We start from the raw sequence: 27,217 nt of genomic DNA, 5'->3' as shown, positions 1-27,217 counted from the left end.
GGGGCTGGCGCCCTACTCATTGAGCCACAGTCACTGCCATATATATATTTAAAAAAAAAAAACAAACAACGGAGTGTCACTGTTACCCCAGTTTAGAGCTCACTAGCATCATAGCTCACAGCAAACTCAAGCTCCAGGGCTCAAGCAGTTCCCTTGCCTCAGTCTTCCAAGTAGCTGGGACTACAGGCCTGTGCCACCATGCCCAGCTAGTTTTTCTATTTTTATTTTAGTAGAGACAGGATTTCACTCTTTCTCAGGCTAGTCTCAAACTCCTGAGCTCAATCAATCCACCCACCTTAGCCTCCCAGACTGTTAGGATTATAGGCGTGAGCTACTGCTCCTGGCCCATTTTAAGGTATATTTTTAAGAAATATCTTTCTCAAAAATCATTGAAAAATAAGCTATGTAGAAGTTATTGAGCCAGATGACCTCTTAAGTCTGTTAAGTTTACAAGTATTCTTAATATTGCTGCAAGGTTAAAACAACCATGAGTCTCTCATTCTAGTTATCCCTCAAGGTCAAAGAACTAGCCTAGTTCAGCAGTCAGCTGAAGGGGTGGAGGGAATACCTTCTGAGAATGAAAGACAAGCAAGCATTAAATCACCTTTCCTACAATCACTTCACCTTGGTGCACATACACTTTTCATACGTACTAGCCTGGAGCATTGTCTTGTCTATATGAGTCCTCCCATCTTCAGGCTGGTCCCCCTATTTTGGGATGGTCTCCTGTGGGCCCCTTTTCCTCTCACCTCAAGGAAACTGACAGGGCATGTAGCCATTTCTGCCTGCAGCTGGCTCCTCCTTGGTCCTTTGTACTTGGGCCATGCCCTAAAGTGTGCCTCCCTCCAAGACCAAATGATGAGGGCACATACCCACATCTATACCCACATCATAATACACCAAGGCATCTCTTTACTCAGTGGTAGGAGGCTTTTTGTTTTTGTTTTTTTTTTTGGCCGGGGCTGGGTTTGAACCCACCACCTCCGGCATATGGGACCGGCACCCTACTCCTTGAGCCACAGGTGCCACCTGCTTTTTGAAACAAATATGTCCTTTCTGACTTCCAATCATGTTATCACGAGGATGTAATCCCCTTGTTTCACCACCCCAATATAGAAGACTGAAGGTGGTTATTTGAATTCCTAAAATTATAAGAGGCATCTAGTCTAGAATGAGAGTTAAAGTGCAGAAATTCCTATTTTCCCTTGTGCTATAACAACCTGAACTTTCAAGGTTTCAGATAGTCAATGCAGAATTTTTTTTTTTTTTTTATTTTCTATTTCTTGAACAAAAGGACCTGGAGAAAAAACCTTCTAACATAGGAATGCCAGACTCAGAAACAAACACCCACCCTAGGATACACTGTTATTTTGAATTTCAGATAAACTACAATTTTTTTATTATCTGTCCCATGCAATATTTAGGACATACTTTTTTTTTTTTGAGACAGAGCCTCAAGCTGTCACCTTGAATAGAGTGCTGTGGCATCATAGCTCACAGCAATCTCCAACTCCAGGACTCAAGAGATTCTCCTGCCTCAGCCTCCCAAGTAGCTGGGACTACAGGCACCCCCTGCCACAATGCCCGGCTAATTTTTGGTTGCAGCCGTCATTGTTGTTTGGCGGGCCTGGGCTGGATTCGAGCCTGCCAGCTCAGGCGTATGTGGCTGGCACCTTAGCTGCGTAAGCCACAGGTGCTGAGCTTAGGACATACTTATAATTAAGAAATAATTTATTTGTTGTTTATCTGAAGTTCATACTTAACTGGCAAAGCTACACATATAACAAAAGGACTCATAGTCAGAATTCTTTTGGCTGTTTGTGACAAACCCCACTCAAATAGGCTTATGTAAAATGGGAAATTAATTTGTTGATATAACTGAAAAGTCCATGGATAGGTCAGGTTCAGGTATGACTGAATCCAGAAGACCAAAAGACATCATTGGGCGGCGCCTGTGGCTCAGTGAACAGGGCGCCAGCCCCATATACCGAGGGTGGCAGGTTCAAACCTGGCCCCAGCCAAACTGCAACAAAAAAATAGCCGGGCGTTGTGGCGGGCGCCTGTAGTCCCAGCTACTCGGGAGGCTGAGGCAGGAGAATCACCTAGGCCCAGGAGTTGGAGGTTGCTGTGAGCTGTGTGACGCTACAGCACTCTACCAAGGGCGATAAAGTGAAACTCTGTCTCTACAAAAAAAAATATATATATATGTATGTATATATATATAGAGAGAGAGAGAGAAATTTGTTTTCTCATGGTCCTGGAGTAGGGCTGTGCTTCCTCCAATAGCTGGAGGGGAGAATCCATTCCAGCTTCTGGAGGCTCCACACTTCCCTTCATTGTGGCTCCTTCATTCTAATCTCTGCCTCTGTAGTTACAGTAGTTCCTCCTGTTTTCTGTCTCAAAACTTCCACTTCCTTTTTCTTACAGGACACTTACACTTGCATTTAGGGCCTACCCACATAATTCACAATTAGCTCTCCCTCTCAAAATCCTTAACTTTATCCTATCTTTTGCCATATAAGGAAGTATTTACAGATTTTGGGGATTAGAATATGGATATATCTTTGGGAGGAGCCACCACTTAACTCACCATAGATATTTAGAATTGAAAAGTCAATAAGGAATAGTTCTCCAACAAATGGTGATTCTGGTACTTGAAAAAGGGAAAAATGGGGCAGCGCCTGTGGCTCAGTGAGTAGGGTGCCGGCCCCATATACTGAGGGTGATGGGTTCAAACCTGGCCCCGGCCAAACTGCAACAAAAAATAGCCGGGCATTGTGGTGGGCGCCTGTAGTCCTAGCTGCTCGGGAGCCTGAGGAAGAAGAATCACGGAAGCCCAAGAGCTGGAGGTTGCTGTGAGTCCTGTGACGTCATGGCACTCTACCGAGGGCCGTAAAGTGAGACTCTGTCTCCACAGGAAAAAAAAAAAAAAAGAAAAAGAAAAAGGGAAAAATGGATGCTGGAAAGTAGGTACAGAAAGATATTTACAGCAAGAACTTTGTAGTCTGTTCAATTCATGTACAGTTGACCCTTGAACAACTCAAAGATTAGGGTGCCAAGTTCCTATGGAGTCAAAAATCTATATATAACTTTTGATTCCCCCAAAACTTAACTACTAATAGTCTGTCGTTGAATAGAAGCCTTATCAATAACATGAACAGTTGATACCACTTATCATGTATATGTGCTACCCATAGAACCTTCCAGTCCAAGCTGAAACATTTGTCCGGCACCTTTCGTGCAAGGGTTGAGGAGAATGCAAAGCTAATGAAAGAAGAGTCCTTTCCTTTGGGAACTCTTCAGACTTGATGGTGTGGGGCAGAAAGTGGTGGGTGCTATCTAAGATGTTATTCTGACTGGGGCTGCTGAGTTGTAAGAAAAAGATGAGGGAAGAGGACCTTTCAGGCAGAAAAGCAAAGCAAAGCTGGGCTGTGGAAAAATGTAGAAGAGTGGTCCTGTGTGGTTTGAGGAAATCTATACAGATAGCCTAGAAGGCCAAGCTAAGATTCTATATAGGCAAGAGAAAAATTCTTGCCTATATAAAAGTTCTTGTACAGAGTAGTGAACCGATTGGTATATTAGGAAGATTCTAATGTGAAGAATGGTTTGGTGAGTCTGAGGTAAAAGCACCACATTTCCTTCCGATCCTCCATTTACAAAGATCCCCAATCCCCCCAGCCCTTGTTATTTTGCTTCAAGCTTCCCCACCTTGACAGCAGGTCTGCCTATCATCGTGCTGGAGGGCTGCTCCTTCACATTTCTGCCTTCATACAAATCCTCATCCTTCCAGACCTGTGTCTAACTCCTGCAGCACACGTGGCTTCTGCAGTGCAGGGCACCCAGCAGCTTCTCCCGACACCTCAGTAGGCAGCTTTCTGGAAAGTACCACAAGGCAGATTTCCAGCAAGTTCTAAGGGCACCCAGTGACTTCTCAGCCATTCAGGAAGGCATAGGTGTGCCTTTCCCCAAAAGGTAAGGATCTCATTTCTGGAGATGAGGTGTGCTGCCTTGGGTGCTGCGTCTCAGCCGTCGGGGTTAATGGCTGGTCTCTGTATCTACTATTCTCGAATGCCTCTCTTTAGCCAAGCCCTCATTACTCCAATCCCTGGTTAATAATCCTTTCTGTTAAACTTACCCTGTTTAAATCACTGTCGTTTCTGTCTTTCCTGATTGGACCCAGACTGATAGACCATCCTTCTAGACCGGAGCTATTCAATAGGATGGGGGCTTAGCATGTGAAATGTGGCTGGTGCCAGTGAAGACCTGATTTTTAAATTTTATTTAATTAAATTTCTTTTTATTGTAAAAAATACATATTATAGGGCGGCGCCTGTGGCTCAGTCGGTAGGGCGCCGGCCCCATATACTGAGGGTGGCGGGTTCAAACCCAGCCCCGGCCAAACTGCAACCAAAAAATAGCCGGGCATTGTGGCGGGCGCCTTAGTCCCAGCTGCTCGGGAGGCTGAGGCAAGAGAATCGCTTAAGCCCAGGAGTTGGAGGTTGCTGTGAGCTGTGTGAGGCCACGGCACTCTACCGAGGGCCATAAAGTGAGACTCTATCTCTACAAAAAAAAAAAAAATACATATTATAAAATTTACCATCTTAATCTTTTATACATGAAGTGTTTAGTATAAAGTATATTCACATTGCTGTGCAACCAATTTGCAGTAGTTTTTCATCTTGCAAAACGGGAACTTATTTCCATTACCCATTTTTCCATTTCCCCCTCTCCCTAACCCCTGGAAGCGACATTTAATTTAATTTTAATTAGAACTGAAGCAGTTTTCTGTTAAGTATTTTATTACATGTTAAATGTCTTATTAGCATTTTAATGTTTTAATTACATGTTAAGGTGGTAAGATTTAAGATACAGTTGACTAAATAAAATACACTATTAGAAAGTGTTCTCACTTCTTTCTTTTTATTTTTTTGACATAGAGTCTCACTCTATTGCCCTGGTTAGAGTGTAGTGGTGTCATGATAGCTCACTCCAACCTCAAACTCTTGGGCTCAAGGGATCCTCCTGCCCTCTGCATCCCAAGTAGCAGGGATTACAGGTATGTACCGGGTCCAGGTAATTTTTTTTTTTTTTGTAGAGACAGAGTCTCACTTTATGGCCCTCGGTAGAGTGCCGTGGCCTCACACAGCTCATAGCAACCTCCAAATCCTGGGCTTAGGCGATTCTCTTGCCTCACCCTCCCAAGTAGCTGGGACTACAGACGTGCTTTTTTTTTTCTTTTTTTAATTTTTTTTTAGAGACAGAGTCTCATTGTGTTGCCCTCGATAGAGTGCTGTGGCGTCACACAGCTCACAGCAACCTCCAGCTCTTGGGCTTAGGCGATTCTTTTGCCTCAGCCTCCCAAGTAGCTGGGACTACAGGCGCCCACCACAACGCCTGGCTATTTTTTTGTTGCAGTTTGGCTGGGGCTGGGTTCAAACCCTCCATCCTCGGTATATGGGGCCAGTGCCCTACTCACTGAGCCACAGGCACCATCCAAGGTCTTGAACTCTTGAGGTCAAGCAATCCTCCTGCCTCAATCTCCCAGAGTGCTAGAATTACAGGTGTGAACTACCACACCCAGTGTTTTTTTACTTTGTATTATGGCTGCTATAAAATTTTCAATTACACATATGGCTTGAATTCTATTTTAATAGGGTAGCCTTGGTCTACACCTACATTCTATACTTGTATACTCTTACTCTTTGAATTTCTCTTAGGATATTTGTGGAGGAAAATTTGCTAGTTTTTCTTTTTTCTCCTACCAGAATCCTATTTTGTTTTTTTTATAGGCATTCCAACCTTCTTTTGGGGGATGTCCCATTGTACTGAGCCCTGATGAAAACTATTGGCCACTTCCCACTGCAGAAAGCAGAGGGGTTGTCTCTGCTAGACTGGGGGATGGGCATACAAGTCAGACTCCTCCAACTGGAAGCTTCCTCCCAACATTTTTATCCTGAGCAAGTGTTGCAAGATTAGTAGGTCAGTTGGAGGTTCTATTCTTTAAAGCCACAGCAGATTATGACACATATTATTCTTCCTGCTTCCTTACTTTTTTTTTTTTTTTTTTTTTTTAGAGACAGAGTCTCACTTTATTGCCCTAGGTGGAGTGCCATGGCCTCACACAGCTCACAGCAACCTCCAACTCCTGGGCTTAGGTGATTCTCTCGCCTCAGCATCCTGAGACTACAGGCGCCCGCCACAACTCCCGGCTATTTTTTTGTTGTAGTTTGGCCAGGGCCGGGTTTGAACCCGCCACTCTTTGTATATGGGACCAGCACCCTATCCACTGAGCCACAGGCACTGCCATGCTTCCTTACTTTTGAAGTGATTTCTCCTGCCTAGTCCTCTGCAATGTCTAGATTTCCTAAATTGGAAGACAATGGATTTGATTTACCAATTCTGTGAGACTCTGACAATTGTACAATAATTTCCCATTTTCTTCAATATTAATAAGAGTTTGTTTCTGTTGTTTGCCACCATGATTAGGATTACACAAGTGCTGCTCTGGTATGTATTGCATTTAGTTCTAGTAGGTTCTAGACTCTGAAGAAAGTCTCAGAATTGAAACATAAACTGGAGAGAAAGGCTTTGGGATGGATGCACAGGAGCCAACCTTATAGCTCTATAGACCAAGGATGGGTGCCATCACTGAAATGAGAGCATACCCATCCTTTTCAGTCCCAGGGACGTATCCACATTCATTCCAGGAACAGAGTGTAAAAACCATCTGTAGTTATAGGTCTGTGATAGACAGAATAATGGCCTTCCAAAGATGTCCACATCCTAGCCCCCAAAACCTATGCATGTTATTTTACACATGACAAATGTGACTCTGAAGATAAGATCAAGTTAAATACCTTGAGGTGGGGAGGCATGTAATTACAAGGGTCCTTAAAGTAGAGAATTTTACCCAGCTGGATCAGAAAGAAGTGACTATAGAAGCAGGATTAGAAACATGTTACACTTCTGGCAATACAAGGAACCTGCAGAAGCTGGAAAAGACAAGGAAATAAATCTTGCCTAGTCTCTGGAAAGCAGCACAGTCCTGTGAACATTATGATTTTAGCCATTGAGACTTCCAACCAACAGAACTATAAGATAATAAAAATTTCTGTTGTTTCAAGACATTAGGTGTATGATAATATGTTATGGTAGCAAATAGAAAACCAACATAAGGTCCGTCCCTTGATCTGAGCAGACATGGCCTTGAATGTATTTGGTTATATCCCTTGGAGAGTAGGGAGGCAGCTCCTGTATGAAAATCAGGTGCCACTAGCAAATGAGGAGCTATGGTTTGAATGTGTTCCCCACAAAGCTCAATCCCCAATGCAATCATGTTGTGAGGTGGGGCCTAATGGGAAGTATTTATGTCACAAAGGTTTCACTTTCATAAATGGATTAATGCCTATTATAAAAGGGCTTGAGGCTTTGAGTTCATTGGATTGGTCCTTTTTCTTTCTTTTTTTTTTGTGACAGAGTCTCACTCTGTCACCCTGGGTAGAGTGCCATGGCATCACAGCTCACAGCCAACCTTAAACTCTTGGGTTTAAGCGATTCTCTTGCCTCAGCCTCCCAAGTAGCTGGGACTACAGGTGTCTACCAAAACACTCGGCTAGTTTTTCTATTTCTAGTAGAGATGGGTGTCTTGCTCTTGATTAGGCTGGTCTTGAACTTCTGATCTTAGGCAATCCACCTGCCTTGGCCTCCCAGAGAACTAGGATTACAGGCGTGAGCCACAGGGTCTGGCCTGGATCTCTCTTGAGTGCACAGGTGCTCTCTTGTCCTGCCTTCTAGCATGGGACCATGCATCAAGAAGGCCCTCACCAGATACCAGTACCTTGATATTAAATTCCCCAGGCCTCTAAAACTGTAGAAATAAATGTCTTTTCCCTATAAAGTAACCAGTGTGTATATTCTGCTATAGCAACACAAATCAGATCAAGACATGAGGGAAATGATGTTGAACAGGCACAACAGGCAACCAACCACCACAGCCCCATGTACATTGTTTAATCAAAACGTGGGCTCAGTGCCCATTGCTCAGTGGTTAGGGCGCCAGCTGCATACACCAGGGCTGGCGGGTTCGAACCTGGCCTGGAACTGCTAAATGACAATGATAACTACAACAAAAAAATAGCTGGGCGTTGTGGTGGGCGCCTGTAGTCCCAGCTACCTGGGAGGCTGAGGCAAGAGAATCACTTGAGCCCAAGAGTTTGAGGTTGCTGTGAGCTGTGATGCTATGGTACTCTACCAAGGGTGACAAAATATTGACTGTGTCTCAAAACAACAACAACAACAACAACAAAAACTTGTCCAGACGAATTTTTAGGGCCAATAATTGATGAGGTTAAATATTTTGTGTGAGAAGACTTGAGGAAATAGAAGGGGGATTTATAAGGAATATAAATCTTATAAAAACATATACATACATACATAACTGCATCTTTAGAAGTCTAAATTTTAGCAGAAAGAATCTAATCTTGAAAAGGACTAATTTCTCCTTCGGTAAAGATATAGCTAATTCAGCCAGCTGCCTTAGCACCTAGACATACGGACCTGTTCCATCAATTGTTTAAGAATCACTGGCTTAGTTAATGACTAATTAGTTGCCGATAAATGACAGACCAATGGAGACCTTCTTAGTGGCAAATGAGATGGAAGTCATGGTCTACCAGCCTAAGAATGCAAAAAGGAGCGGCCAAAAGGAGCAATTAAGGGAATTTATTGTTTCTGTCTAAAAATACTGACTGTGGTCACTTAAGGTCACTAGATGGTCAAAATGAAGCGACACTAGACAAGTCATCTGCAAAGCCAGGGCTGATGTCAAACAGCCTCAGCTTCTGAATGTTTGGTCTAACTCTGCAACAGTTTAAAGTCACAAGTAACAAAAATACCATTTTGGAATCTAGTGGAACATCATTCTATAGGGGTCATGTTTTGTCAGTTTCTAATTCAGCTAAGAGAGTTTGCTAAAAATACCTTTCCTGCAGGTAAGATCTTTTGACTCATGCAGCACGAAGGCATCTTTGTTCTGGTTAAAAAAATTTTGGCTGTGAGCATTCTTTTAGGAGTTTATGTATGACTTGATTTGTTATTGGGATTTGGGAGAGGTGCAGGGAGGAAGAGGTTTCCTTTCCAGACACCAGAGCTAAGGCTTGAAAAGAAGCGTTTATAGTGCTGGCTATATATACTGTATTAGGATTACCTGGTAAACTTTAAACAAAAAATGCAGCGTTCAGTTTGAGAACTCTGGAAGTGGGATTCTGGCACATGAATGGTCTAAACGCTCCCCAAGTAACTCTGTCTGGCGAGTGCTACCAGAATTAAGAACTACAGCTTTAGAATTTTCTAGCAGGTTATTCCGTGGGTCATCAGTTCTGTGGCACCCTGTCAGGGAGGTATGCTCTAACCCTGATGCTCAAGCCATCAGCGCGTGTGAGTCACCTGAAGCGCTGTTTAAAATCCAGATTTCCAGGCTCCATCCTTAGAGAATCCCAGGAGGTCACACTTTCAGGCGCCTAGGAATCTGCACTTTATCTGCTGCAAATGGTCTGATGCTCACAGGGCAAACCATTAACGTTGGAGGGGTCACAAGACAAGGTGGGTGGTGATGGCCAACAGGGAATGTGGAACTACAAAAAAGACATTTTATGCGCAGTAACCCCCTAAAAAACTGTTTTTTTTTGTTGGTCTCCCTACTCCCTACTCCTAGCAGTTTTGAGCTAGACATCTGAAGACGGTGACGTGAGTGTGGCGCTGGGTGCGGTCGGTTCTAGGTTCGGGAACATTCCCTCCGGGCGGGAAGAGGGTGTAGCTCCAGGTGACCTTTTCCGCCGCAGCTTCCCGCGTTGGGAGTCGGCTCTCGCAGTCCGGAGGAAGCGCCCCAGGGTGGGGTCGGCGGCGGGGGCTGGACACAGGGGCTCCCGAGCGCGCGCACCGAGGGACCGGACTCCCGGCCTCACCTCCGGGAGCTCGCGGCGCCGCCTCCTCCCGTCGCGCCGCCCGCTGCCCGGGGGCGGGGTCTCGGCGCTGCGGGGGTCGGAGACGCGGCAGTGCCGGGCGCGGGGCGTGGGGCGCGGGGCGCGGAGTCGGCGGAGCGCGGCCCTGGCGGCCTCGGAGCGGGGTCCCGTGTCGCCGAGCGGCCCCTGGAGCCGCGGAAGGAGGTGAGTGGGCGGCGCGCCGAGCCGCCGCCGGAGCCGCGGTCCCTGTCCCCCCCTTTCCAGTCCCGGGTCCCCAGACCCGCGACCTCGGGTCGGTTCCTGGACACTCGGGGCGGCTAGCGCCCGGCTGCAGCCTCGGCGGTTGCGCTCAGGGCCGGCTCCCCACCTTCCCGCACCCGAGCCAACCGCGGCCGCCCGGACCCCTCGGCTGGGTCCCCGAGGCCGGGAGTGCGGCCCTCTCGCCCTCCGGAGGGACCGTGCCAGGATTCCCTGCCCAGCGAGGCCAGTCTCAGGAGGCGCGGGGCCTTTCTTTTTGTTCTGAGCTTTGTCACGCGCGTCGACATCGAAAGTCAAAGCTAGCACCCCCAGAGTCGCTCTAGTTTCAGTTCTGCGGCGTGATTTGCACGAGAGGCGCCAGGCTGGCCGAGCCGCTCTCCGGCCGCCGCCGCCTGGTCCTCGCCTCCCGTCCCCCGCGCGCTCCGCCTCCCCGGCTGTCCACGTTTCCACGGTCGCGTCCTGGCAGATGACCCGGAGCTTGGCTTTGGGTCCTCCCGCCGCGCGCCTGGAGCCTGCGCTCAGGGATGCTCCGGGTTCTCTCTATACCTGTGTTCTTCACCTTTGCCAGTGTGCAGGATCCACACAACTTTTGCTCTGCTGTAAAAATGCAGGCTTTCTGTAAACACATGTATATGAATAGAGAAAATAAAAAAGAAATGCACTCTTTCTGTTTTACACATGTTTATTATGTTGGGTGATCTTTAAAAAAGTAAAGAAAAATGGGAAAAATACCCATTTTTGATAAATGAACATTTTTTTTGGCGGAATCCAGGAATCATTATATTCAAAATGCCGTGATGATGACGTGGGTAGCTGTCATTGTCAGACGTCCCGTCTCCAGACTTGGAAAACCAAGTTCATGTGGCTTTCCCGGTTATGAGCTTCCCTTTGTCTGATTTGGGATCCCTAGGCCTTACATTATACAAATATTGAGGAACATTTCTAGGGGCTGGTTATTGAGCTGTACTACCCGATGAGCAGCGCTTAGAGTGACTGGTCCACGGACATCAGATTGGCTCAGGTTGGCAATTTTAGGATTTCTGAATTTAAGGGGGCCTGGGGAGTACAGCTACAATCTTGTTAGTTTTTGTGGCTCTCCAAAGGCATTCTGGCTTCTTGTGTTATAAAAGACTAAGCCAAGCCTGTGGTATTGGTAAGGACAATTTAACTTTTTTTGTAAATAGACTTTACTGGTACTTACTGTTCTTAGGCCAGGGACTCAATTCTTAAGGTGTCAATGGATAAAAACAGATTGAATTCTTAGGATCTTTAAAAAAAAGAGGTTAGATTTTTAAGACACATTTTACTCTACCATTGAGTGGTTGCCACATTTTCACGTTTTTTTCCCCACTAGGTTTGCACAAAAATCAAAGAAATTAGAGGAAGTGAGGTGGAAGGGGCATGTTGTGTGATGACATGGATATTAAGAGCTAAGGATGCCATCTGCTATTTAATTATAGGTTCAGTTATTGATGGGAGATGAAAAGGTTTTGCATTTGCATTCCTTTTGGGGGGGCTTTGGGATAGAAACAGCAGTTAGCACAGGACTTGGACTGTCTACTGTAGCCCTGTTTTTGGGGGCCACCTTCCCCCAGAAAGGAGGGAACTGCCAACCTTGTCCTGTGAGGAAAGCATCTTGGCTTTCTATATCAGAAGCAGAAAGGGCAGAGCCTGAGGAAAATACCTCAGTGCAGCATTACTTTTATGTAGGAGACAGGTGTCTGTTGATGGGGACTAGTAGTGAAGGGGAGCTTGTGGGCAATGTGGTCCCAGGAGACCAGCCCTGCTTCTCAAAATGACCTGGAGTGGTGAGGGTGGAGAAAGGAGTTGTATTCTGTGCCTTTGGATTTGATTTTGTTGCATTATTGTTATTATTTGTTTTTCTTTTTTAAAAAGTTGTCTTATGAAGAGATTCATTTTTTAATGATTTAATGTGTGAAATAACATCTATATTGGGATTTTTTTTTTTTTGGACAACGTTGTTCTTTTTTGTTCAGAAAGAAACAAAAAGATTTTCTCAGCCGGGCATGGTGGCTCACACCTGTAAGCACTTTGGGAGACCACAGTGGAAGGGTCACTTGAGGCTAGGAGTTCAAGACCAACCTGGGCAACAGAAAGACACCCTATTTCTACAAAACCTTTTTAAAAATCAGCCAGTCATGTCAGTGTGCTCCTGTAGTCCCTTCCTAGCTGCTCAGGAGGCTGAGGCAGGAGGATCACTTGAGTCCAGGAGTTGAAGGTTATGGTGAGCTATGATCTTGCCATTATTCACTTTAGCCTGGGTGACAGAGCAAGACCTGTTTCTTAAAATAAAATAAAATTTCGAAACATTTGTGAAAAAGTGGAAGGAATAATCCTATGACGCTTACTGTACTTTTGCACTCACGTTAGAAAAGGGTGTGTGATACTTCTCTTGCCCCCAAAAGATGCTTTTTTTTTTTTGAGACAGAGTCTCACTCTGTGCCCTGGGTAGAGTGCTGTGTCCTCATAGCTCTCAGCAGCCTCAAACTCAGGCTTGAGAGATCCTCCTGCCTCAGCCTCCCTCGTAGCTGGGACTGTAGGCACCCACCACAAAACCAGTTTTTGTATTTTTAGCAGACAGGATCTTGCTCTTGCTAAGGCTGAACTTGAACTCCTGAGCTCAGGCAATCCACCGCCTTGGCCTCCCAGAGCGCTAGGATTACAGGGGTGAGCTACTGTGCCCGGCCCAAAAGATGTTCTTAAAAATCATGATTGTTTTCCTTTCTAGACTTTTCAAGTTTCTGATCAAATTACATTAAAAGAGAGACTTGTCTTCAAGTTCAAGAATTGTTTCCTTAATCTCCAAAGTGTTTCCTTTGCTTCACACAGAAATTTGACATACATTCAGAAAAAGGAAAGTCCATGTGTTCTCAGATATTTTCAACATTTTGATCTTATTTTCCATTAAAACCTTTGTGGGTTGTATTAATAGAACTCCTCAATAAGATTTTGTAAATTAATTAGTGCCTGACAGAATAAAAATACATACGAGGTCAGAGTTAAGTTCGTGAACTCTTCCTAGAAAAAGTGCTGTATACGTCATTGCTAAGTAACCCTACAGTTACCTTCAGAGTACCCCTCTTGGGAAGCTATGCACCAACATCAGCACCTAGTCCACTCTTCAGAACAATCTTAGAACTCTTTTTCAGGAATGGCTATCAGAACTGTTGTAGTATGAGGTCTGACAATTAAGTTCTTGGATGAAAAAGTGATTTGTAGGGTGGACAAGGTGCTGGCTTTGGTGTTTGCCTTCCCAAGGGGTATACTTTGAAAGTGACCGTAGTGATATTCAGCAATGAGGTATATAGCACTTTTTCTTTTCTTTTTTTTTTTTAACAGAGAAAAATCAGGAGTCTTTTGTTCTTTGTCTATACATTAGAGCTATGTTTTATTGGCATAATGATTATATTTAACACTTTGTAGCACTTTTTCTAGGACAAGTTCGCGAACTTAATTTTCCTATCTCATATATAAATACTATATAGTGTGATCCTTGTGGCTAGTTTATATTGTAATTTGCTGGAGGTTTTTCCAACTTTTTGGGTCATTCTCAGTAGCATAAAAAATTACCACTCCCCTATATGTGTGTTTGTTGCTTCTTTATAAATTATACACATGTGCTATTATGGTTATGTTGTATCTCAAGGCCAAACAATTAGGGCTGGATTCATTGTTAGTGACTTTGGAATAAAATCCTATTTTACATACACTTTCTCTTAATTTTTAGTATTTTGGGCCTAATTCCTCTCAGATCGGATTATATCATCATAGTTTTTACTTCAGGCGTGTGGCTCATGCAGAGCTGACTCAGTTCACAGCCTTGTCAGCCATGGTGTTGTGTTCACCTGTGCTTGCATTCATAAGTGTAATAAATAAGTTTGTGATTTGTTAGGTCTAAGATGAGCCAGTTTGCATTTCTAACATTCCAAGGTAATACTAATGCTGCTAACCCAGGTTTAATGCTTTGAGAACCACTGAATGATAGGAATCAACACCCCTTTTCCGTAAAAGGCCAGATAATATTTGCAAGCTATGTGGTCTCTGTCCCAGCTGCTTAACTCTGTTGTAGCCCTGTAGCCATAGATAGTATGTAAATGAATGGGGTGTAGTTGTGTTATGATAATGTCGCAAGTACTCCTTTTTTTTTAAACAGAAAACCCTGCTCATGGAGCACCTATCATGTGATATGTGCTTTATAGCCATTATAGTTGTTAATACTCACCAAAATAAAAGTCTTACAGATTTTAATACTCATACCACTACACCCGAGAATGTGGGAATAGTAATAACATCTACTTCACTTGACTTTTGTAAGGATTGAATAGGATTGCATATATCACCCAAATTGACACAAATACTAGGAGAGCTGGGATTAAAACCACATTCTGCCTGACCCAAGCCCATGCTCTTCTAAGGCACGCTGCCTCAGCAGTACCATTGGGGAAGCACCCAAAGTAACATGAAGCTAAACAGACATCTAATAATCACTCATGGCCATGAGATTATCCAGTGTCATAGACATATGGGGCAGTGGGAAGAGCACTGGACTGGGAGTCACCTGACCAGGTCCCCATGCCTCTATCAGTAGGTATGTGTGGGGGTTGGGGACCACGCTGAAAGTTGCAGCCCGTTCTCAGTTCTCCTTCCTTTTCAGTTTGGCTGGGCTATCTGGTCTTCCTCATGCATGCATAGTCTTCCAGTGAGTAGGGGTATGTGCAGAATTTATCTCAGCCCTTTTGTAGCACTCTCTTATGCATATTATTCTTTCACCTTTTTGGGGGTGTGTGAGGATTAATAATTAAAATATAAAAGCTAGTTTTAGGTTGTGGGTGGTGTACAGAACAGATTTTGGTTGTTGGGATGTAGTGTGCAGAACGATTTGGGAGTTTCTACCAAGAACAGTCTTGGTTGGCGGGGGTGGGGGGGGAGATGGCCTTTTTTCCAGAGAATCCCAAGTACTAGATAAAACGAGATAGAATTTGGTTCTTTCACTTTCTCTCATTCATTTCACTTTTTGGTGTTTACACTATCTCACACTAAATATGCACGTTCATTGTTAAAGTGTTAATCTTTAGTATGTATCAGCTTCCAGCACTGGGGAAAACATGGTGTTTATAAGTGGAGGTTGGGGCGGCACCTGTGGCTCAAGGAGTAGGGCCCCGGCCCCATATACTGGAGGTGGTGGGTTCAAACCCAGCTGCAAAAAACCCCAAAAAACAAAAAACAAAAACTATAACTGGAGGTTGAGGAAAGTGAGAGGAGGGGATTCTGTGCACTTTCTAGTAAATTTTTTAAGCAACTTAAGTAGAATACAGTGAACGTAGTTATTTAGCCCCATGGGTTAGAAGGAGAGTTGACAAACTTTTGTAGATGGCCAGATAAGAAACGTTCAGTCTTAGCCGGGTTCAGCCTTAGCTGGGCGTTGTGGCGGGCGCCTGTAGTCCCAGCTACTCGGGAGGCTGAGGCAAGAGAATCGCTTAAGCCCAGGAGTTGGAGGTTGCTGTGAGCTGTGTGAGGCCACGGCACTCTACCGAGGGCCATAAAGTGAGACCCTGTCTCTACCAAAAAAAAAAAAAAAAAAGAAACGTTCAGTCTTCATAATAAGCCTGTGCATACTTAGGTCTTTGTCTCAATTCTTCAATTCTGCCTTGTAGCTGGAAAGCAGAACTTAAATGAATGTGCACGGCTGTGTACAGTAAAGCTTTTAAAAAAACAGGCTAAAGTTTGCTGATCTCAGGCTTATTGACATTCTTGGGACAGGATAAAATGTTTTTAAACTGTCAAAAACTTGGTGAGCCAGCGGATCCTTTGCCGACTCTGGTGGGTGCTAGGACGTGCTCAGATGTGTTTGCTCTTTGTAGCAACTTCTGAACTTCCTGCTGAGCAGCTCCCAGCTCTGTGTGTCAGGTGGGGCCCTTCCTCTGAGAAGGAGTAGAGGTGAGGCTCTGCTGTGTGGAGAAACTCAATTCTTTGTTCACTGGTGACATTGGTCAAACATGTTAATCTGATCTGATTGCATATGTGTATTTGCCTATAGGATTAAAAACCATGTGAAAAGAAGGAAATATCAAAATATAATATTTAACTAGGAGGTTCAACGGACTCATGTATTTGGCAGGTTGCTGATGTTCATATGCTTTTTCTTTGTTTTTTTTTTTTTTGTAGAGACAGAGTCTCACTGTACCGCCCTCGGGTAGAGTGCCGTGGCATCACACGGCTCACAGCAACCTCCAACTCCTGGGCTTAAGCGATTCTCTTGCCTCAGCCTCCCGAGCAGCTGGGACTACAGGCGCCCGCCACAACGCCCGGCTATTTTTCTGGGGCAGTTTGGCTGGGGCTGGGTCCGAACCCGCCACCCTCAGCATATGGGGCCGGCGCCCTACTCACTGAGCCATAGGAGCTGCCCTTTCTTTGTTTTTTTAAGTAACAGAGATTTCTCTTCTCTTAGAAATTTTTTTCTTTTATAAGCAAACAATAATTTTAGGTTGAATTTTTTTTTAATTAACTAAGCCAGTAGGTAAGAATCTGCAATTTTTGTATGACTTTTCTGACTTATCAAGTGCAAAAATAAACTATTTACCTTTATTCCAGGAAAGGCAGGGTTTCACAGACTTTAGCTGATTTAAGTAAATCATTTTTCAGTATGTCAGATGCTCATAATCAGATAGGAGACAAGCATGTTTTGAATCCTGAATTATCACTGATACTAAATTAATATGTCTGTTTGATGCAGTATATAGCTCACCTACCTATGTCTTACCCTGAGATCACATAAATTTTAAGGTGGGGCAAAGGAGAGAGTTTCAAGTATTTGACCACTGTAAACTCTGGCTCTGAATTCCTGCCCTTAGTGTTCATCAGTCTTGGTCATTTCTGTGTCTTGTCATTCGACAGTAAGGGTTTGTACAGTCTTGGAGGGCAGTGATGAAGTGCCTTGCAGGCCTGGAGGCTCCGGGTATGCCCTGCCTTCCTCATGTCACTGTCTTACCTGGGCAGCCCGGCTCCCCCCTGAAGCCCAGGGCTCTCCTGATCTTGCTGTCTGGACAGCAGCTCACCTTCCTGGTCAGAAAAGTGCTGGGTCACAGGGATGGGCTTCTAGGACTGGACTACTGTTTGGCTTCCTCAAACTTCTCTTCTTCATAATATGGTCATGGTCTGAGGTGTGTGCTGCAGCAGCAGCATCTGTGAATTGGCCCCAAGTGATGGCAGTCACCATTAGTTCAGGTGGCAGCAGAGTCAATGGGAAGAGAGCAGAGGTCTGGTCAACATGAAGGAGAAAGGTTATGGAAGGAAGACAGTCATCACCTTTTTCTCATAAAATGGGGAGAAGATCGAATCTAGAAATGACCCATATTTCATCTTTCCCTCCACAGTTATATAAGTAATCAACATTTATTGAGCAGTTCATGTATGCCAGGTATGGTTCTAAGCACTTCTCACCTAACTAATCCTCAGGATAACCTTTTGAGGAGGACAGTGAGGCACATGTAGGTCCTGTAGCTCCTAACAGGTGGATCCAAGCTCACACCTGGCTGTGGGCTTCCAGTTTGTCCTCTACACACTTCCCTGAGCTGCTTCCTGCCAGCATAGCACCCGACTCACAGTAGTTGCTCAATACATTTTGTATTGATTGGCTCGAGGAAGGAGAATATTAAATAATCATTTGTACACTTTCCTTGAAGAGAGATTGAGTTGATTTTCTGTTTCCAAACTTGTAATACATCTAATATGGATTTACATTTCTTGGAATAACAAAGGACTTGCCATAGAGAATTTAATATGTGACAAATATAGCTGTTCAAAGAACTAGTTAAAAATAGATTATTCAGTGTAGGGTGCTGAAGAACTGGCTAGTTATTATAGGCAAGAAACCCCCATACACACATTCTTTGTATTTCCTTACTCCTTACATCAAAAAGGAATTTCAAATAGATACAAATAGAGTAGAAATTACCTTTGTAAGCGTGAACAAAATTCAGAAGCAATAAAAAGATTGAAAAGAATAGATTATTTGAAACAACAATAGCAAAAAAACAAAAAAAAAATCTTTTTGCAGTTTTTGGCTGGGGCTGGGTTTGAACCCGCCACCTCCGGCATATGGGGCCAGCGCCCTACTCCTTTGAGCCACAGGCACCACCCAGCAACAAAAAGCTTTGGACAAAAATTCTGTAAAATCAAAGAATAAATGAAAAATTAAAAACAAATTATCCACATTAAAGTTCAAAGATTAGTGTGTTTTTAACATACAAAGAGCTCTTACATATTAATAAGGTAAACACCCCAGTTTAAACATGGTAAAAGAATATGAAAAGGCATTTCACCAAAATGAACATGCAGATGGCCAATAAATGGACAAGTCTTCATTTATACTAAAAATTAATGTACTTTAAAATATCACTAATGAGATTGTCAGGAATTAAAAAGTTTATTTTTGTGTGTTATGTGAGAAAACAGGGATTCTCCTATTTCTGGTAGAAGGATAAATTATTGGAAATGCTTTGGAAGCTAACATGGTAAGACATATCAAATAATTTTTTACGTAATTTAGACTTATGGAAGAATTGTAAAAATAGTATAGATAGTTCCTATACACCCTTCACCCAGCTTCCCTCTAACCATAGAATTTATCAAAATTAAGAGATGGGCTGGGTGTGGTGGCTCATGCCTATAAATCCTAGCACTCTGGGTGACTAAGGCGGGTGGATCACTGGAGCTCAGGAGTTCAAGACCAGCCTGAGCAAGGGCAAGACCCCATCTTTACTAAAAATAGAAAAAACAAGCTGAGCATTGTGGTGGGTGCCTGTAGTCCCAGTTCCAGATGCAGGAGGGTTGCTTGAGCCCAAGAGTTTGAGGTTACTATGAGCTATAATGACACAGCACTGTACCTAGGGTGACAGAGTGAGACTCTGTCTCCTCCTCCCCCCCCAAAAAAAAAAATAAAATCAAGAGATTGACCTTGGCACTATCTTTTTAACTATGCTGGTCAAGTGTTTTAAGAATGTCGCTCGATTCGAGTTCCTGTGAATTATTTTGTGATAAGATGAAGGTTATGCCTTACAAGGCAGGAGACCACAGAGGTGAAGTGCCTTCCCAGTGCTTCCTGTCATGGGTATGTGGTGATACCAGCCTTGATCATGTGGCCGATGTAGTGTCTGCCAGGATTCTTCACATAAAGGTATTGTTTCTCTTTGTAATTTGCCTGCTATTTTGGGAGAGATCAGCTCTATCAGTGTTAGAAATATATTTTTTTTGATCCAGAAATTTCACTTACAGAAATTTATTTGTCCACAGATGTCTGATTTATTTCATTTCCTATAAAATGGGGGTGATACTGCCCTCTCCAAGGTGATAGGAATCTCGCATTGCAAAGTAAGCTCCCTATTGGGTCATCCTTCCTTCTCCAAAACCCTTGAGGCCAGATAGATTTGGAATTCACAATTTTTTTCAGTGCATTTAATACTATGTATACATTATGTGACACCCCCAGGAGGATCTGGGACAGTACCCCATAATCAAACACTCACTTTTCTGCAGCAGAATGTATAAATATTCACATGAAGGGAGAAAGAGAAAGGCTGTAAGTAGCTTCAGGTGAGTTTTGATCAGACCTCTGTCTGAGTTGAGGTTAGGTTTTGTTGCTGGAAGAGTTTTTAAAAAGATTTAGTAAGTAGCTTCAGATGAGTTTTGATCAGACTTCAGTCTGAGTTGAGGTTAGGTTTTGTTGCTGGAAGAGTTTTTTTTTTTTTTTGGTTTTTGGCCGGGGCTGGGTTTGAACCTGCCACCTCCAGCATATGGGGCTGGCACCCTACCCCTTTGAGCCACAGGTGCTGCCCCGCTGGAAGAGTTTTTTTTTTTTTTTAAGAGATGGAGTCTCACTTTATGGCCCTTGGTAGAGTGCCGTGGCATCACACAGCTCACAGCAACCTCCAGCTCCTGGGCTTAAGCAATTCTCTTGCCTCAGCCTCCCGAGTAGCTGGGACTACAGGTGCCCGCCATAGCACCCGGCTATTTTTTTGTTGCAGTTTGGCCGGGGCTGGGTTCGAACCCACCACCCTCGGCATATGGGGCCGGTGCCCTACTCACTGAGCCACAGGTGCCGCCTAGAAGAGTTTTTAAAATGATTTTTTTGTTTTTATAGCATTTGAGGTCTTAGAATTGTGGGTAAGGGACTGAACACATACAAAAGTTGGCCCTCCAAATGTATGGGTTCCATCTTCATATTTAAACATCCGCGGTTTGAAAATGTAGTTAGGCCTAAGATGATTGGTTGCATCTATGCTGAATATGTATAGCCATGTCCTTATTCACTAAACATACAATGTAACAGCTGTTTACATAGCATGTACATTGTATTACAAGTAATCTAGAGATGACTTAAAGCAAAAGTCTCCAACCTTCTGGCACCAAAGACCTGTTTCATGGAAGAAAGTTTTTCCATGGATGGGGAGAGGGACACAACTGCATTAGATCCCGAGAAGGCACATGCATCCTAACTGCTTGCATGCACAGTTTATAGCAGGGTTTGCACGGCTATGCTGCTATGAAAATCTAATGCCACCACTGATCGGACAAGAGGCAGAGCTCAGGTGGTGATGCCAGTGATGGGGAACAGATGTAAATACAGATGAAGTTTTGTGGTAGTGGTCCAAGGCCCAGGGACTAGTGGCTCATGGGAGGATGTAGGTTATATTCGGTTATTAAGTATGAAATGTCTGATTTTTTTAAGTTCTAAGTTTGACAGTTGATATTTCACTTTGACATTTCTTGTTTTATTATGAAGGCACATCTTCATTCTTTCAAATGCATGTTTTGGCTTGTGATTATCTTTCAGATTTTTTTAGAGCAATTTTTGTGAAACCATGGGTAAGTAAAAAATTCATATTATTTTCCAATATGAGTTCTGTTGTGGAACTAATGCAGCGCAAGACAGCTCAAAATATCCACGAAGGATCTGCTAATGAGTGCGCACAGTACATGATGGTTTGAGAAGTTTCGTTTGGTGATTTTAATCTTGAAAATGAGCCATGTGGGTGACCTGAGACCAAGGTGGATAATGATGAGCTGAAAGCTGTAGTGGAAGCAAATGAATTTTAACCTACATGTGAATTAGCAGCAAGGTCTAACAGTAACGGAACGGAGCATTGGAAACAAATAGGCAAGGTAAAGAAGGTAGATAAATGGGGTCCACATGAATTAAAGGGACATCAGAAGAGAAAATTGTCTCTAAGTGAACCATAAAAGTCAACCATTTCTACACCATATGATGTACCCGTGATGAAAAATGGACTTGTTTTGAAACAATCACAGGTGTGCAGCACAATGGTTGGATAAAGATGAAGTGCTGGAACGTCGTCCAAAACCAAATACTCATCAAAAAAAGCAAATGGTTCTGTTTGGTGGTCCAGCGCTGCTGTTATCCATTACAGCTTCATGAAAACTGGTTAGTCGATTACAGTGGATGTCTGCTGCAACCAGTTGAACAAAATGATGGGGATTCTTGTGATTAAGCAGTCAAGATTGGTCAATAGTCAGGACAATCCTCTTGCAAAACAACACTCGACCATATGTCGCACAAACAATGGTGCTCAAACTACAGAATCTGGGCTTGGAAACTCTGTCATCCCCTGTATTTTACCAGCCCCTGCACCAGCTGGCTACCACTTCTTCCAGGGTTTGGATCACTTCTTGCAAGGAAAAATATTCAATTCTCAGCAAGCTGTGGAAAATGCCTTTTGTGATTTCATGGCCACTGCCCTGCAGGCTTCTTCGCCACTGGCTTATACAAGCTGCCCGTTAAGACAGCAACATGGTGTCAGTGGTTTAGGCACATACTTTGATTAATTGTACTGCTACTTATTTGAGATGTAATAAACTTTTGATTTGGAATTGGGCATTTCATATCTAATGTACCTAATTATAACGGACTTGAGCATCTGTGGATTTGTGCGGGGGGGAGGGGAGGCTTATGGAATTAATCCCCCAGGAATACTGAGGGAAACTGCATAATGGTGTTCATGGTGGCATTGTTGGAAATAAGCCTGGAAAACTCTGGATTCAGATCCTCAGTAGGAGATTGATTAAGTAAATCCTGCTACACAATGGTGCCTATTCAGTCCTTTAAAAAGAATGCAACAGCCAAGCCATAATGTGCTACTGGGAAATGGGTGTGGCAAGAGAGGTCACACAGAGACACGTAACCTTTGCAGAACAGTGTGAGTGGTGTCGTCTTATTTGGATTAAGAATTAATATATCGATGCTTGTATATGCATCAGGAAACATCCAGAATAGTGGCTGCAAAATTAAAAAATACCAGTGGCTGGGCCTTGCCCTAAACCCATGAAATTAGAGATGCAGAGGTGGGGCCCAGGTGTTGGTATTTTAAGAAAGTATCACGGGTTATGCTGATGCCCATGAGGTTGAGGTCTGTGGGAATAGAAGGACACAGACATTAGGAAACACTATCCCTTTCCTCTGGCATGGGATGAGGGAGATATAATTTTACACTTTACTGTGTGTAGTCTCCCCTGCCATAGTATTTGAAATTTCATATTTAGAAAAAGGTTAAGTGTGAAAGGACTTTAGTGATTAAAATTCCGTATGGTAAGGCAGTAGAAACACATTCTCAGCAGATCTGTAGGCTCTACTAGAAGTTTAGTATTTGAGTGTTGTTCTCCTTTAATATACACACTGCTTGTTGACAGCAGCTGATAATTGAATTAAAAACAATTTTTCCTCTTTTCATCCTGAGAGACCTGGAGCTGTGGTGAGTAAGGCATGTATGGAGGTCTAACTCAGTCGTCAGTTCCACTTGTAGTAATTCTGGTGGTGTAGTAGATGATTCGGGTGGATTGCTTATTTATCTCTATGCAGGCCCTCACATCAGTAGCTAGCTATTAAGAAAGAAGAGCTCTTCTGATTACACACTTTTGAAAACCATAGGGTGCCAATCAGCTCTCACACGTTCTCACTTAGGAGAATTTTGTCTTGCCGGTGAGTCCCTGGTGGTCTTCCCCTGCCCCCACCCTTTGCCGGCCACAGTTGGCACAAAAGGGTCTCTGTCCTCTGAGAATAGTTGTTGCAGTGCAGCCCCCTCCCTCTGATAAGGTTCTGTTTTATCTGGCTGAGCAAAAGACATTTGGAAAAGTCAGCGTTCCTTGTTCTTGGCGACACTGCTAGCCTCCGGCCAGACCTGATTTGGAGCTGAAGTCCCATGAACGAAATTTATAGCAACTTTCTTCTAAGCCGTATTTTTGTGCGCTCTGTAGCTGTCATCCTGACACTCCTGTGAGCACACCAAGCTGCAGTCGCACAAATGCAGTCTCCAAAGTGAGAGACACTGATGTCCAAAGGACATGAACGCCTCATTGCCACCTTGAATTCTAAAATAGAATGTGTGCTCCCCATTGACAGGTCCCATAGCTCCTGTTGTACCATGTGGATGAAGGAAGAGTCACTTCTGCCACCAGGGCCTTGCCTGAACAGTGACTTAAATGGGGGGGGGCTCACATTCACCTCCAGAATGGGTTTCCTGCTTTGCTTGAGAAACACTTACTAAGAAATGCTTAATTGGATGTCACTGGAACTTTGTCCAAAGGTAAAAGGGAAAAAAAAAGAAAACCTCCCTTGTTAGGAATCAAAAGTCCTCTCTAGGGAATAATGAGAAATGTTTTCTTTCCAAGTTAATGTGGAAACAGCATTTTCTAATAAATGATTAATTCTCTAACTATGTTGTAAAGGTGTTTTACAAATGAGGAATCAGAAGTATAAGAGAAATCGTTCCTTGCCTGAGGTCTCAAGCTAGTCAATGGTGGGGTTCAGACTGGTGCCTGCCCTCTGAGTCTGTTCTGGGAGCTGGTTTCACCGCCAGGACACACGGACCTGCCCCCTGGGTGTGCTGCCCACGAGCTCGTCTCCTTCCACAGCTTAGCAGTCCATGCTTCCTGGCAGGCCGCCTGGCCTAGTGACTGTGTTGTTGATGTAGCCCAGGGATGGCGATGCTAGTATTAAGGCTTATTTGTTTGTTTTTATTTGGCAGGTTCTCAGCCCTGCTTTTGAGATGATGGGACTGGGAAACGGGCGTCGCAGCATGAAGTCACCGCCCCTTCTGCTGGCTGCCCTGGTGGCCTGTGTCATTGTCCTGGGCTTCAACTATTGGATTGCAAGCTCACGGAGTGTGGAACTTCAGGTGTTTTGTTTGTTTAGTTTGTGTGGATGCCATAAAGAAGTTAAAGTTGCAGAGTGATGGGGCAGGGGTATGCTATTTGTTTTCTGCTGAGGTGTGGTGCTCAATGCACACGCGGAAAGTCTCTGCACATCCCCTCCACCCAGACCTGGGCCAGACTGCACAACAGCTCTGATTTGGGTGGGAGAGGAGCCTTTTGACTGTTCAGGTTTGCTGTGGAGATAGCCCTTCATGAGTTTTTATGACTCAGTGATCATGACTCCTATTGCATTCGTATTTATTTATTTGAGACTGAGTCTCACTATGTCGCCCTGGCATCACAGCTCACAGCAACCTCAAACTCTTGGGCTTAAGCGATTCTCTTGCCTCAGCCTCCCAAGTAGCTAGGACTACAGGCGTCCACTACAATACCTGGCTATTTTCTTGTTGCAGTTGTCATTGTTGTTTAACTGGCCCTGACTGGGCTTGAACCTGCCAGCCTTGGTGCATGTGGCTGATGCTGTAACCACTGCACTATGGGTGCCAAGCCAGCATTAGTCTTTAATAAAGTCTTTCTTACCATTTTAATAGATGTCAGAGTGATTTCTCTTTAATAGCACTTTATGTGCATAAATCCTGTAAGATGGAGACTTTACTTTCCTCATTTCGCAGGTGGGTAAACTGAGGCACAAAGAGGCAAAATACAGGTGCAGCAGGGATTCCAACCCACGTGGGCTCTCAGCCATGGAACTCCATCCTGTCTGTCTGTTGTTCTGCTCTCATGCCTGCGCACTCAGGGTTGGAGTCCCTGTGCTGGGCTTCCACCACAGCCCCTGCTCTCTGGGCAGATGAAGTCTGGGTTTCCGGAGGTGGAGAACTAAATCTGTTGTCAGAGTCTGTAAGGAGCTGTGAGGGGCTTTGTTAGTAGGCAGGAGGAGCTAAATACTGGATCAGCACTTCATGCCAGGTAAACCATGAGGCGTTCTGTGTATTTATCTCATTTAAACCTTCCGGGAACACCATGAGTGGTGTGGTGGTGAGCCGAAAGTGCGTTCTTCACTCACAGCACCATTTCTCCCATCCAAGTACTAACCAGGCCCGACCCTGCTTAGCTTCCGAGATCAGACGAGATCGGGCGCGTTCAGGGTGGTATGGCCGTAGACCACAGCACCATTTCTCTAGAAAAATCTGTTCTGGCTCCCGTACAATTGATTTAAAACGTGGAACCTTGGGCACACGTCACGGGTGTGAGGCTGAGTGCTGGCCTTGGGCCCTGGTGTAGTCTCTGTTGGGAGAGCTCAGGTGGTCCAGTCTTTTGGGGTGCTTGGCACCGGCTCTGATGCTGTGGTCTCCTCATAGACGCGGATCCTGGAGCTGGAAGGCAGGGTCCGCAGGGCGGCTGCAGAGAGAGGCGCGGTGGAGCTGAAAAAGAATGAGTTTCAGGGAGAGTTGGAAAAGCAGCGGGAGCAGCTCGACAAAATCCAGTCCAGCCACAACTTTCAGCTGGAGAGTGTGAACAAGCTGTACCAGGACGAAAAGGCAAGAAGGCTTTGTTTTCCTTACAGTTCTCTTTTAAGTGACCTTTTCCCTACTGTCTACAAACATGTGTTAAATACCTAATGTGTGTCAGGCCTGTGCTAGGTGCTTGTTAAAGAGGAATAACCTTTGTGCTTTCAAATATCTCATGGAGGAGAGGTGAGATGCAGACCTCTAAATAAATGCTAACAAAGAAAGTAGGGGACTTATGCATGTTGGCCTTTAAGTTTAAAAAACCTAGATCCTGCATAGGTTAGAAAGGAGCTTCCTGCTAATTAAAATATCTAAGTGTTATATATCTTTTTCTGTTTTTCTTAGGAGTTCATGACTGCACTGTCTTGTATATAAATTTTATAATGTGTCAGTAACTGTGTCAGTTACTAATATCTTCTGTTCTAAAGTCATCAAATTCATGGCTACTTATTACCTAGAAGGGTTTGGTTTTTATCATGCACACACCCCTCTCTGGCTGATTTATTGGAAGAAGGTTATATATCAACTTCTATTATCTCGATTATCTCAGAAAATGAATTATTTCTAGGAAAGGCCTCAGACTTTTCTTGCATAACTGATTTAAAATGCAAGAAGTAGTTTTGTTCATTTGAAGAGTATAAAGTGCTTATTTTTCTTTCCTTTCCTCATATGTGGGGGACAGTATTTAGGCTCCTGAAGTCCCTTTTGCCTGAATACAATAGGACTTGATTACGGTTCTCAGCCAGTGGGTCGTGACTCCTTTTTAACAATGAAAATACATTGTGGCATTAGGAAGGTTGAGAACCACTGCCTTTTTACAATTGGAGGAAAAAATTTTTGGAGGAAATAAACGTTTATTCATAAGGAAATTCCAGAATTTGAAGAAATTCCATCTGGGATTTGCAAGTTGTGCAGAGACTACTGCTGGCACTCAGGCAGTGGTTAGGAAGGACATGCTTCATTGGAACTATTAGGGAGTGTTGAGGGCCTGGGAATTGGGGACCCAGGACCGGCCAGCCAGATTGCCTAATGGGGACAGGCTGAGATGGGCTCCCAAGGAAGGAAAGGTGGGCAGGATTTCCGGAGCTAGTTTAGTGCTTCTTTAGTGACCCCCTGTGGTCTGCAACAATCCGGAGCACGTACGTCCGTCTGCAGAAGGGAGGAAAAATAAGGAGGATGTTTTGTGTGTTTGTCTGCCTTCCACTCTCTGTGTATGTGCCTCATTACCTGAAAGTTTAGCTCTCTTTTTCTTAGGAAGAATTGTGTTTTACTCTGAGCATGTGGTCTTTCTATGCTTCTGTTTTCAAA

The 27,217-nt window shown here is 44.1% G+C and overlaps 1 protein-coding gene and 1 pseudogene across 1 annotated transcript in view; one reads left to right on the top strand and one right to left on the bottom strand.

Annotated features, from left to right (window-relative positions):
* Positions 1–9,849: 9,849 nt before the first annotated feature.
* The window catches only part of GOLM1 (golgi membrane protein 1), an 85,417-nt gene continuing 68,049 nt past the window's right edge, over positions 9,850–27,217 (top strand). Inside the window, exons 1-3 of the mRNA XM_053576921.1 lie at positions 9,850–10,163; positions 24,275–24,424; positions 25,760–25,939. Coding sequence (XP_053432896.1) covers positions 24,296–24,424; positions 25,760–25,939 — 309 coding nt within the window. The 5' untranslated portion in view covers positions 9,850–10,163; positions 24,275–24,295. The remainder of the gene's footprint in view (positions 10,164–24,274; positions 24,425–25,759; positions 25,940–27,217) is intronic.
* LOC128580117 (uncharacterized) lies at positions 25,458–25,563 on the bottom strand (annotated as a pseudogene).

Source organism: Nycticebus coucang, chromosome 2 (assembly GCF_027406575.1).
Source record: "Nycticebus coucang isolate mNycCou1 chromosome 2, mNycCou1.pri, whole genome shotgun sequence".
NCBI classification, from domain to species: Eukaryota; Metazoa; Chordata; class Mammalia; order Primates; family Lorisidae; genus Nycticebus; species Nycticebus coucang.
Note: the sequence above shows the minus strand (reverse complement) of the source record. Positions and strands in the feature narration are given on the sequence as shown.